Below are 13,850 nucleotides of genomic sequence, written 5' to 3'. Positions count from 1 at the left end.
AGTTTCATGCGTGTTCATGCCCCAGAAGACCTTCCAATAGGACAGATAGAGGTGGAGGACAATTGTACTGATGATCCAATTCTGATCCTGTGAAGGCCTAGACCAATGTGTTTGCGTTTGTCTTAGTTTTTAACAAAAAAGTTGAAAAAATAAAACATTGGCTGGGCACAGTGGCTCCTGCCTGTAATCCCAGCACTTTAGGAGGCTGAGGTGGGCAGACTGCTTGAGGCCGGGAGTTTGAGACAAGCCTGGGCAACATAGGGAGACCCCCATCTCTACAAAATATTTAAAAACTAGCCAGGCGTGGTGGCACATGCCTACAGTACCAGCTACTCAGGAGACTGTGGCAGAAGGACTGCTTGAGCCCAGGAGTTTGAGGCTGCAGTGAGCTATGATTATGCCATTGCATCTCAGCCTTGGTAACAGAGTGAGACGCTGTCTGTTTTGACAGAACTCTGATAAAGAAAGCAGTCATCAGACTAAATGATAGGCTTCAAAATGAAACTGTCAATAAAGGTACTAATAATTTGTTAAATGTTTATGGGTATTTACTATTATATTAACATTTAGGCCAGGGGTGGTGGCTCTCGCCTGTAATCCCAGCACTCTGGGAGGCCAAGGCAGGTGGACCATTTCAGGTCAGCAGTTCGAGACCAGCCTGGCCAACATGGCAAAATCCATCTCTACTAACAATACAAAAATTAGCTGGATGCGGTGGCGGGCACCTGTAATCCCAGCTATTCCAGAGGCTGAGGCAGAAGAATCGCTTGAACCCTGGAGGCAGAGGTTGCAGTAAGCTGAGATTGTGCCATTGCACTCCAGCCTGGGCAACAGAGCAAGACTCCATCTCAAAAAACTAACAAACAAAAATTTAAACATTTGCCTTTCCCTTGGAGATCATTAATTCTTTATGTGTCAGCAGCTTCCAGGAATATTATGCAATATATGTAAATATTATAAATTAGCAGCCTCCAGAAATGCATTTTGTAGTAACCACTAGAGCATTTTAAAAAATTTATATGGGCCGGGCACGGTGGCTCAAGCCTGTAATGCCAGCACTTTGGGAGGCCGAGACGGGTGGATCACGAGGTCAGGAGATTGAGACCATCCTGGCTAACATGGTGAAACCCCGTCTCTACTAAAAATATAAAAAACTAGCCAGGCGAGGTGGCGGGCGCCTGTAGTCCCAGCCACTCGGGAGGCTGAGGCAGGAGAATGGCGTGAACCCGGGAGGCGGAGCTTGCAGTGAGCTGAGATCCGGCCACTGCACTCCAGCCTGGGCGACAGAGCGAGACTCCGTCTCAAAAAAAATAAAAAATAAATTAAAAAAAATATTTATATGTATGCTATATATATATATTATATATATATATATATATTTTTTTTTTTTGAGACAGGTCTCGCTCTATCACCCAGGCTAGGGTGCAGTGGCGCAGTCATGACTCACTACAGCCTTGATCTCCTGGGCTCAAGCAATCCTCCCACCTCAGCCTCCCAAGTAGCTAGGACTACAGGCATGCGCTATCAGGCTTGGTTAGTTTTTTAATTTTTAGTAGAAATGAGGTCTTGCCATGTTGCCCAGGCTGGTCTCAAACCCCTGAGTTCAAACAATCCTCCTGCTTCAGCCTCCCAAGTGCTGGTATTACACATATGAGCCACCATGCCTGGACACTGTATATTTATTGATGAGGTATATTTATTGATGCGGGCAATATAATAAGCAAAATCTTTCAGTCTCTGAGATTCCAATCTAAATTTTTAATTTCTGCCTGTAATCCTAGCACTTTGGGAGGCTGAGGCAGGTGGATCACCTGAGGTCGCGAGTTGGAGACCAGCCTGGCCAACATGGTGAAACCCGTCTCTACTAAAAATACAAAAAAATTAGCTGGGCGTGGTGGCAGGCACCTTTAATCTCAGCTACTCAGGAGGCTGAGGCATGAAAATTACTTGAACCCAGGGGGCGGAGGTTGCAGTGAGCCAAGATCACACCACGGCACTCCAGCCTGGGAGTCAGAGTGAGACTCTGTCTCAAAAAAAATAAAAATAAAAATAAAATAAAATAAATGTTTAATTTCTGCCAGAAGTTTGATTTATATATCATTTACATATTTTTTTCATCCTACAAAATGATGTCAGTTTTATTACCACAGAGCCTTTGCCTTATAAAGTACTTATGATAAGGCACGGTGAGATAGATTAAGCAAACCCTTAAAAACTTCATATACTTACAATCTCTCAAAAGAGTATTACTTTTCCTTGGGTACAAAACATGCATGAATTTTTTCCCAACAGCTTTTAGATCACGCATCTGAAAAACAGAAACAACCTGTTGTATTGTGATGACCAAGGTTGTCAGCAGCCTTACTTAATTTGCTAAAATTTCTTTTATTTCAATCTCCTGTGAACTCTTCATTGAATTTTGCAGATAATTCCAGTTCAACTCCTTCACTACACAAACAAACCAGAGAGGTAGGGTATGCTTTTTCTATTAACTCCTTAAGCCAACTTTTAACACTTTTCCACATCTTTTTTGATCTGTTCTGTTTTGATGTTGAAAACAAATCCATAAAAAAGAAACACAGCCCTCCCAATAGGCTGCTTGAAGAAACTAAAACAATTGCACTATAAAAAGCTGCTCTACAAAACACAGTATGTGACATTCAGTTCATAGAAGATGAGGTCTCAAGGGTCAATTAGCCTGCTCTCTAGCTACCACATTCTTTGCAATATATGAAATAAATTTCTAACATTCCCAATTTAATTGGTAAACAAATCCTAGAAGCCAGATTAAAAAAAAAAATCACGAAACTGGAGGAAGGGTTCAGTAATACAAATACAACCTCTCAAAGTACCACTGAGCTAATTCTGTTTTAGTTTTTTCACCTAGAACTTTATCCATATTATTAAACACTTTGTAAACATAATTTTTAATAGTTGTTTAGCATCCCATCACAAAGATATAACATAATTTACCTAACCAATACCTCATCTATGGTTCATTTATTTCTAGCTTTCCCCTATTACAAAGAATGCTATAATAAACATCTTTGTATATTGATACTTTTATGTTGAAAATTTTTGTTTTACATTTTAAAACTTTCCTTATACTATATTTGGAGAAGTATGATAATATATTGGTTTAAAAAGATTTGGACATTTTAAGTTTTTTTTTTTTTTTTTTTGAGACGGAGTCTCGCTCTGTTGCCCAGGCCAGAGTACAGTGGTGTGATCTCCGCTCACTGCAACCTCCACCTCCCAGGTTCAAGCGATTCTCCTGCCTCAGTCTCCCAAGCAGCTGGGATTACAGGCGTGCGCCACCATGTCCGGCTAATTTTTGTATTTTTAGTAGAGATGGGGTTTCACCATGTGGGTCAGGTTGGTCTTGAACTCCTGAACTCAGGTGATCCGCCCGCCTTGGCCTCCCAAAGGGCTGAGATTACAGGCGCGAGTCACCACACCTTGCGGTTTTAAGATTCTTAATATGCATTATAACCAAACTGCTCTCCAAAAAGGCTGTACCAAATTATTCTCTAGAATAAAATATTAAACTTCAGTATATAAAACATATTCAAAACCAGTGAACCAAATGAAAATATTGCAAAGTACTATCAGTTACTTAGTCCCAGGATACTGAACAGAAGTTCTCTCAACTAGTCTAACTTACGATTGTATTGCGAACAGATTCATTTAATGTGGAGCTGTCAAACTCCCGGATGCGAGATTTCATAGGAATGGTGATTTCTCCTTCTACGGGGATGTCTTGTGAGATGGATATATCTGAAAGGCCTGCAAACTGAGAGGAGTCATGGGAAAAAAAGTAAGCCTGTAATAAACTGTAGCATTCCTCATATATATCATCATTTCCTAGAGAGTTGGGACCATGTATTTTGTAGGGTTTTACATAGGAAAGTAGGTGTTAGCTCAACAGACATTACACAATGCAGTTAACAATAATTCTCAAATTTATTTCTTTAAAGATTAAACATAATGAAAAAACTAAAGTAAATGTCATAGACACCTTCTTGCCCACCAACATTTAGCATAAAATCTTCACATGGCACAAGCTAGCAAAATTGAGATAATAATTGTAAAGTTATTAAAAAGTGACCTTTTAGCAATCACTGTCTTAGAATGGCTGCATTTCTGTAGCACTTCTGCTCCCTAGCAGGCTCTAGTGGCCTCTGCTGGCTAAAAATGAGCATTACATGAACCATAAAGGCAAGTGGGAGGAAAAGGGAAATAGCAAAATATACCTTGATTACACTCTTTATAGGTTACCTGGCAATCACAGAGCAAATACAATTTTCAAAGTGAATAAGGAATGTGAACTTTTAAATTCATACTCATCTGCTAAATTTTATTACAACCGAAACTCGAATCTACAAATTCCTAAGAAAATAGAGGCAATGCCTTCTCATACAGTTTTTGGACCAGTAGGCACAATTTTTAGTGGGCAACAGTTGCAGATAGAGGAAACACAAGACAGTATACTGCAATTTTAGAAAGAATGAGGATGTTCACAGAATTTGTAAAGGGTTGGGTGCGGTGGCTCATGCCTGTAATCCCAGCACTTTGGGAGGCCAAGGTGAGCAGATCACCTGAGGTCGGGAATTTGAGACCAGCCTGACCAACATGGAGAAATCCCATCTCTACTAAAAATACAAAATTAGCTGGGCATGGTGGCGCATGCCTGTAATCCAAGCTACTCGGGAGGCTGAGGCAGGAGAATCGCTTGAACCCAGGAGGTGAAGGTTGCGGTGAGCCGAGATCACACCATTGCACTCCAGCCTGGGCACCAAGAACAAAACTCCGTCATAAATAAATAAATAAATAAATAAATAAATAAAATGAAATAAAATAAATTTCTTAACCACATTCATATTTCTTAACTATAAGAAACATTCCATAGAATTTTTTTTTAAGGTTTCCTATAGAGGAAAGAAAGGAATAGGATAGAGCAGACAGGGAGAGAAACTAGGCTTTTTTCAATACATATTGTTCGTATAAATGACTTGCAATCATATAAACAGTTCGCACAATTATGAAACAAAATTAAAATTTGAAGGAAGCAATCCCTGAAACTGAGAGAAAAATTAAACCAATGAAACTACCACGTACTGAAATAAACACACAACCACAAAGATAGCACCTATTTCAAGTGACTATATAACACTGTAATTTGACTTCTGACTAAGATCTAGGAAGCTGGAAAGACCATTCCCCAAGGAGAACAATGAGAAAAGGCTACATACTTTACTTTATCATAACTTTCCCTGAATTCATCTGAGACCGGAGTTGTAGGGAGACCAAGTAGCCTGGATGAAATCTAAAGAACGCCAGGTGCTTCCACGAAGAGACATCAGCAGTGGCTCAACGGTAGCAAAGCATGAGGAGAAGACAATGCTGCACACCACACCACACAGATGGGTGAGAATTCAACCAAAATTTTAAATAAATTGCTAAAGTCCAAGTATGGACTAGCACAAGAGTACAGAACCCCTAGAAGCAACAGACTCAAGGGGAGTTCACACCCTCTTGCAGGCTCTTCTCTAGAAAAAAGCCCCTAGAGAGAAAGAGCCTTAAAGCCACTTGGACAAAAACAAGTTGCTTTCAGAACACAGGCAACAACTCACTGAAGCTGGTGAAAGGGAAAAGGAAAAGCTCTCTACTACTAAGGGATGGACAAGAAACCATCCTGGGCCCAGACCGTTAAGATTTTTTTTTTTTTTTTTTTTTTTTTTTTTTTTTTTTTTTTTTTTTTTTTTTTTTTTTGTTTTTCCTTCAGCTAGGAGGGGGACAGGATCACTAAGAAAGTGCCACCCAGGAGACCCAGGGACACACGGTATGCCTAAGGCAGAGACTAGACTATGACAACAAAGAATCCCCTTTCCCTGGCCCCTATCACCAGGCTAGCAAGTATGGAGCAATAAACAACAGCAGTCTACTGCTGGAGGAAGGGCTAGAGCTTAGAAAGAGACTCACCATGAGATGCAAGGGCAAAGACAGAAGCTGAGTATAGAACATGAACATTAATAAAAACATTGGGGCTGGGTGCAGTGGCTCATGCCTGTAATCCCAACACTGGAAGGCTGAGGTAGGAGAATTGCTTGAGGCCAGGAGTTTGAGACTAGTCTGGGTAATATAGTGAGACCCCCATCTCTACAAAAAAATGTTTTTAAAAAATTAGTTGGGCATGGTGGCATGCAACTGTGGTCCCAGCTATTGAGGAGGCTAAAGTGGGAGGATCACTTGAGCCCAGGAGGTCAAGGCTGCAGTAAGCTATGATCACGCCATTGCACTCCAGCCTGGGTAACAGAGTGAGACGCTGTCTCAAAAAAAACCACAACAAAACAACAACAAAAAACAAAACACTGGGACAACATAGCACCCCTACCCCTAAACACAAAGTAACAGCAGAGGAATCTGAAGCTGGTGATGCACTGAAGGTACCCATAGCAACAACGAAAAAAGAACAAATGAAGCTCAACTCCTGACTAGACTGACTTAACCCCTACTGACTGACAACTCAGTAGCAGAGGTGTGCCACTTCTGGCAGTGTATACATGATGTCTAGCGTTCAATATCAATAACAAATTATCTCCCCCATATTCACATGAAAAAACAACCCACTATGAGACAAAGCAATCAACAAAACCAGACTCTGAGATGACCAAGATGTTAGAATTATCAGAAAAGAAATTTAAGATTACTATGTTTAATATGCAAAAGGCTCTAGTAGAAAAGGTACATGCATGAATGGTGATGAATTTCTGCAAAGAGATGGAAACTGTAAGAATCAGATGGCAATGCGAGAAATACATGAACATAGTAACAGATGAAGGATGCCTTTGCCAGCCTTATCAGTTAACTCAATACCAAAGATTTCAGAGCTAGGTCAGTCAAAATTATCCAAACTAAAACAAAAAGAGAAGAGTAAAAGAACAAAAGATAAAAGAATAGAGTATGTAGGAACTATGGGAAAACATTAAATGGTCTTATTATGTAAATAATTGGAATCCCAGAAGAATAGAAAGATAACGGCTCTGAAGAGATATAGGCCAACTGCAGTGGCTGACGCCTGTAATCCTAGCACTTTGGTAGGCCGAGGCAGACAGAATGCTTGAGCCCACGAATTCCAGACCAGCCTGGGCAACATGGTGAAACTCCATCTCTACAAAAAAATATTTAAAAATTAGCCAGGAGTGGTGGCACACACCTGTAGTCCCAGTTACTTGGGAGGCTATGGTGGGAGGATCACCTGAGCCCAGGAGTTCAAGGCTTGCAGAGCCCAAGATCATGCCACTGAACTCCAGAGACTCTGTCTCAAAAAAAAAAAAAAAAAAGAATAGCTGAAAATTTTCCAAAAATAATGAGATATGAAAGGACAGATGCAAGCTTAAGAGAACCCCAATCAAGATGAATACCAAACTACAAAATGAAAAAATCCACAAACCTAGACACAAACTACTGAAAACCAAAGAAAGAGAAAATCTTGAAAGTAGCCAAAGAGAAAGGCATTGCATTCGTAGGAACAAAGATAAGAATTATAATAAAAGGCCGGGCATGGTGGCTCACGCCTGTAATCCCAGCATTTTGGGAGGCTGAGGTAGGCAGATCACCTGAGGTCAGGAGTTCAAGACCAGCCTGGCCAACATGGTGAAATCCCATCTCTACTAAAAATACATAAAAATTAGCTGGGCATGGTGGCAGGTGCCTGTAATCCCTGCTACTTGGGAGGCTGAGACAGGAGAATCACTTGAACTCGGCAGGCGGAGGTTGCAGTGAGCCAAGATCACGCCACTGCACTCCAGCTTAAGTGACGGGGTAGGACTCCACTGCAAAAAAAAAAAAAAAAAAAAAATAGGCATCTCTAACAAAATATAAACAAACAAATAAAGAAAGACATCTCACCAGAAACTATGCAAACCAAAAGAAAATGGAGGGACACTTCTGGAGGGCTAAAAGAATAAAACTATTAACACAGAATTCTAAACCCAGCAATACCTATTAAAAACAAAGGCAAAGTAAAAACGTTTTTCAGACAAGCAAAAGCTAAAATATATTCTACAAGAAATGCTAAAGGAAGTTCTTCAGAAAGAAGGAATATGATATCAGAAGGAAACTTGGATTTACATAAATAAATGATCTCCTAAAGTGGTTAAAATGAAGGCAAATACGACATTTCTTCCTATTTTTAATTATTCTAAAAGATAATTGCCTAAAGCAGGGGTCACCAACTTTCTGTAAAGGGTCAAACAGTAAATATTTCAGGTTTTAAGAGCCATATGGTTTCTGCTGCAACTGCTGAACTTTGCATTGTAGCATGAAAGCAGCTAAAGATAACACACAAATAAATAAGTGTAGCTCTGTTCCCAGAAAACTATACTTAGAAAAACAGGCAGTGGGCCAATTTTTAAATTATAAAAATATAATTTAGGAGATAATTGGAAATTCGAACCCTAATAAGATATATTAAGAAATTATTAATTTTTACACGCATTATTATTGTGGTTATGTTCTCTCTAAAAACAGAATTCTAATTTGGGAACTGTGGCACACCTATAGTTCCAGCTAGTTGGGAGACTGAGGTGAGAGTGTCCCTTGAGGCCAGAAGTTGAAGGCTGTGGGTGCTACGATCATGACTGTGAACAGCCACTGCACTCCAGCCTGGACAACATAGCAAGATGACAACTCTAAAATAATACAAAATCAGAAAAAAAAAATCCTTATTTATTTATTTATTTATTTATTTATTTATTTATTTATTCGCAACAAGGTCTTGCTCTGTCATCCAGGTTGGATTGCAGTAACATGATCATAGCTTACAGCAGCCTCAATCTCCCAGGCTCAAGCAATTGTCCCATCTCAGCCTTTCAAGTAGCTGGGACTGTAAGTGGTGCCACCACACCAGGCTAGTTTTTAAATTTTTGGTAGAGACAGGGTTTTGTCATGTTGCCCAGGTTGATCTCGAACCTCTGGGCTCAAGCAATCTGCCCATCTCGGCCTCCCAAAGTGCTGGGATTACAGGTATGAGCCACCGTGCCCAGCCAGAATCCTTATCTTTTAGAGATACATACCACATATTTACTAATGTAATGATGCCTGAGATTTGCCTCAAAATAATACAGAAAGTAGGTAGGGCTGTAGAAGAAAGAAGATTCATCGTAAGTAGATAATTGTTGAAGGTGTATATGGGGATCCAATTTACCTTTTTTTTTTTTTTTTGAAATGGAGTCTCACTCTGTTGCCCAGGCTAGAGTGCAGTGGTGTGATCTCAGCTCACTGCAGCCTCCGCCTACAGGGTTCAAGCAATTCTCCTGCCTCAACTGCCTTAGTAGCTGGGACTACAGGTGCACACTACCATGCAAGCTATTTCTTCTTTTTTTTGTATTTTTAGTAGAGATAGGGTTTCACCATGTTGGCCAGGCTGGTCTCAAACTCCTGGCCTCAAGTGATCTGTCCACCTCAGCCTCCCAAAGTGTTGGGATTACAGGCATGAGCCACTGCACCCAGCCTGGATCCCGATTTAAACAAACACCAAAAAGGACTTTATCTTTTTAGAAAATTGCGAGGTGAACGGATAGTTTTGTTATGTATGATAACAAAGAAAACGTCCTTACCTGTTAGAGAAACATAGTGAAGTATTTACAGATGAAGATGATATGTCTGGGCTTTGCTTTAAAATACTCAGAAAAGATTATGAAAGATAAGAAAAGACTGAAGAACCATTACAAATTGGAAGAAATGAAGGAAAAATAACAACTAAATGCAATGCGGGATCCTAGATAAGATCTTGGAACAAAAAAAGCCATTAGTGGAAAACCTGCTAAAATTCAAACATGGTCTATAGGTAATGGTGTTTTGCCAATGTTAATTTCTTGGTTCTGATCAGTGTACTATGCTTATATACAATGTTAGCATTAGAGGAATCTGGGCGAAGGGAATACAGGCACTCTCTCTACTATTTTTGCACTTTTCTATATGTCTAAAATTAGTTTTAAATAAAAAGACTGAAAAAACATATGGTGAGACCAATAAAATAATAGCAGAATGTTGATAGGTACATGAGGTTCATTATACTACTTTTCATTTTATTTATACATTTGAAAGCTTCTATAATAAAATTTAAAAATATATTGCTCCATTGTTTCTGCTATTCTCTCAAACTACTCCCCTTCTTCTCTTGCTTGATCACACTTTTCACTTTCCCATTTAATCCTCTGTAATCTGGCAGTGGCCTTCTCACCACTTCACTGACATTGTGCTCTCTGATAGTAGCCTCACATAATCAAGAAATACAAGGATCTTCATTCAATCCTCATCCTCTTTTAATACTCTGCAGCATGTAATGCGTAAACCAACCCATTTTGTTTGTTTTGAGACGAAGTCTCGCCCTGTCACCCAGCTGGAATGTAGTGGCATGATCTCGGCTCACTGCAACCTCCGCTTCCTGGGTTCAAGCGATTCTCTCGTCTCAGCCTCCCAAGTAGTTGGGATTACAGGCACACACCACCACGTCCGGGTAATTTTTGTATTTTTAGTAGAGACAGGGTTTTGCCATGTTGGCCAGGCTGGTCTCAAACTACTGACCTCAAGTGATCTGCCCGCCTTGACCTCACAAAGTGCTGGGATTACAGATGCGAGTCACCGCACCCAGCCAAAACCAACACTTTTTGAAGCCATATTTTCTCTTCACTACTATAACACTGCCCTTTCAAGTGCCAGGATTGCTTGTTTTCAGTTTCCCTGTTGCCTGCTACTGCTAGGAGAAGCAGGGTAGTACAGTAGAAAAAAACAGGCTTTAAAGTCAAACAGGGATCTCACATGGAAACAACACTGCTATAAAAATAAATAACACCTGTACAGCACCTAGCACATACCCAATGCTCAACATGGTATTTGGAGAATACTGATTAAGAGTGCAGGCCAAATAGCCTGAGTTCAAATCCCAGCTCCATCATGTACTATCCATGTGACAATGAGCAGGTTACTTAGCCTCTCTGTGCTTCAGTTTCCTCCTCTGTAAAACTGAGATAATGGTACCATCATCACAGGGTTATTGTGAGGAAGAAATGTATTAATACAGGAACACAATAGGGGCTGGATACATGTTAGCTCAAGTTCAAGATTCCCATGGAGTCAATTCCAGTTCTGTCACTATGGTATAATAAAGAATTTAGCTGGCCTTTGTCCCCTGTTCTTGAGAGTTAGCCTCTAAACTTAGAATTTCCTGAATGATAGAGGAGTATTTTTGATATTCACAGGGGCTCTGGTAGTTTATGCTAACAGGTGAGTCATAGTAGACCCTTATGTAGTTTGTGCTCTGGAGATGACTCAGGATGGGGGCTAACCACGTCAGAAACACCGCGCATTTAACTAGAGGTCTGGGGCTTTAAGTCACAACATATAAGCCCAAACTTTGGGGAGTGGTGGGACCCTGAAGACTGAGTTCTATTATCCGAGCAATGATCCAATTAACCATGCCTACATAATGAAACCCCAATAAAAACTATAGACACATGAGTGAACTTCCCTGATTGGCAATACTCTGCATATTGTCACATACCAGCAAACCAGGAGGGTAACATGTCCTGAATCCACAGGGACAAGACAAGGAATCTTTGTGTTTGGGACTCTGTCAGACCTCGCCCTGTGTATCTCTCTCTTTTGCACATTTGGATTTGTATCCCTTTGCTATAATAAAATTGTAATTTTAAGTAGAGTGCTGCTCTGAGTTCTATGAGTCATTCTAGTGAATTATGAAACCTGAAGGGAGGGCCAGGTGCCATGGCTCACACCTGTAATCCCAGCAATTTGAGAGGCCAAGATGGGCGGATCACTTGAGGTCAGGAGTTCGAGACCAGCTTGGTCAACATGGTGAAACTCCATCTGTACCAAAAATACAAAAGTTAGCCGGGCATGGTGGCATGTGCCTGTAGTCCCAGATACTTGGGAGGCTGAGGCAGAGGCTGCAGTGAGCTGAGATTGTGCCAAAAAAAAAAAAAAATCTGAGGGGAACGTGGAAATCCCTGAATTTGTAGCTACTTGCTCTGAAGTGAGGATTGTCCTGGGAACCCCCAAAATCGTGGCTGGTGTCTGAAGAGCAGTCTTGTAGAGGACTGTGCTTTTAACCTGTGCAGTTTGGCCTAACTCCAGGTAGTTGGTATCAGAAGTCACTGTAGTCACTGAGGTGCCATGTGATCTCCTACTCTCTCCCCTTTATCTCTTCAAGAATTAGCAACAATGTTCCATGAGCTATGGAGTCAGGAACTATGGCCCTCCAGCTCCATGTATAAAAGACAGGACTTCCAGGGCCTCAGCTAATGGACCCTGCTCTCTGTCTAGCCCTCAGCAGGAAAGGCGACTTGGATCCATGCCCCTCCCCTTTCCCATCAGCAGGCAGGCTCTTGCACATATATAGATGTGCTCACAGAAACACACATGCACACTGCTCTGCCTGGCTTGGGCCAGTAAGGGGAACAGGTAGAGGCAGGGCCAAAAACACACAATAAAAACAGGGACTGCAACCCTAAAAAAAAATAGCTGGGAGCAAATGGGTTATACTATTGACCAAAATCCTGGAAAAAGGAACCAACAAGTGGAAGCATGAAGCCAGAATCAGCTCAAAGAGGCTTGGCTCCCAGGAGTGGATGAAGGGATAGCCAGTGGGCATGGTCTCCAGCCAGCCCTTCACCTGGGGCCAGCTTCCTCACAGCCTGAGATCTTCCAAAGATCCCAGATTGTAGTTTGAGACCAGCCTGGCCAACATGGTGAAACCCCATCTCTACTAAAAATACAAAAATTTTCTGGGCATGGTGGTGCATGCCTGTGATCCCAGCTACTCGGGGAGGCTGAGGCAGGAGAATCACTTGAACCTGGGAGGCAGAGGTTGCAGTGAGCAAAGGTGGCACCATTGCACTCTAGCCCTGGATGACAAGAGCAAAACTCTGTCTCAAAAAAAAAAAAAAAAAAAAAAAAAAAGACCCCAGACTGCAGCCATTATTACAGCCTACCTTTTCTTCCTGCCCGCTAAATACAGGCATTACCCAAGATTCTGTCTTTGTAACCCTGTGCAGATGACTCCTAAAGCAACATCTCTAGGCATGACCTCTTCTGAGCCCTGAAGTACAGGTTTTAAAGTCCAATTGCCTGTTGGATATCTATCGAATGGCCTGCCAGTATCGCAAACTAAACATGTCCCAAACTGAATTAATCAACTTTTAAGGCCCTCATCCAGCTAACCCTCCTTGTATATTATCTATTTTTGTTCAGAGTGTCACTATACTCTTGGGTGTCTACAACCATACTCTTCAAAATGTGGTACCGGGAGCAGCAGCAGCAGCATCACCAGGGAGTCTGTTAGAAATGCAAAATCTCGGGCCATATCTCAAACCAACTGAATCAGAACCTGCAAATTAACAAGATTCCCCAGATGACTGCTAGCACACTAAAGTTTGCAAAATACTGATCTAAGACAAATCCTCCTTCACATACTACAAACCCTCGTGGATTCTGCCTTGTCTGAAATCCTCTTGTCTCCTGCCACTGCTGTTGTCCAGATCCCTATCATTTCTTCCCAAAACTACTGCAACAGCTTCACTGCCCTTCTAGATTCCAGATATTCCCCCACTGTAACTTACCCTCTATTATGTTGTCCAATTCATGATTTCAAATTCTTCCCTCCTCAAAAATTTCCACTGGCTCCTTGTAGCCCATTAAGCCTCCCAGGTTAGTAGTCGATAATAAGAAATAATACTTATTGCAATATTATATGCCAGACATTCTATTAAGTGTGTTAATTTATCCAATGTGTTAACTCATTCCACCTAACAACCCTACGAATTAAGTTG

The 13,850-nt window shown here is 41.1% G+C and overlaps 1 protein-coding gene across 1 annotated transcript in view; it reads right to left on the bottom strand.

The window, feature by feature from the left end:
- The window catches only part of YIPF6 (Yip1 domain family member 6), a 42,638-nt gene that overhangs the window by 25,486 nt on the left and 3,302 nt on the right, over positions 1–13,850 (bottom strand). The window contains exons 2-3 of the mRNA XM_050777023.1: positions 3,665–3,793; positions 2,230–2,308 (exon numbers count right to left, since the gene is read on the bottom strand). Coding sequence (XP_050632980.1) covers positions 2,230–2,308; positions 3,665–3,793 — 208 coding nt within the window. The remainder of the gene's footprint in view (positions 1–2,229; positions 2,309–3,664; positions 3,794–13,850) is intronic.

Source organism: Macaca thibetana, chromosome X (genome assembly GCF_024542745.1).
Source record: "Macaca thibetana thibetana isolate TM-01 chromosome X, ASM2454274v1, whole genome shotgun sequence".
NCBI classification, from domain to species: Eukaryota; Metazoa; Chordata; class Mammalia; order Primates; family Cercopithecidae; genus Macaca; species Macaca thibetana.
This window is presented reverse-complemented; position numbering and strand designations above follow the sequence as displayed.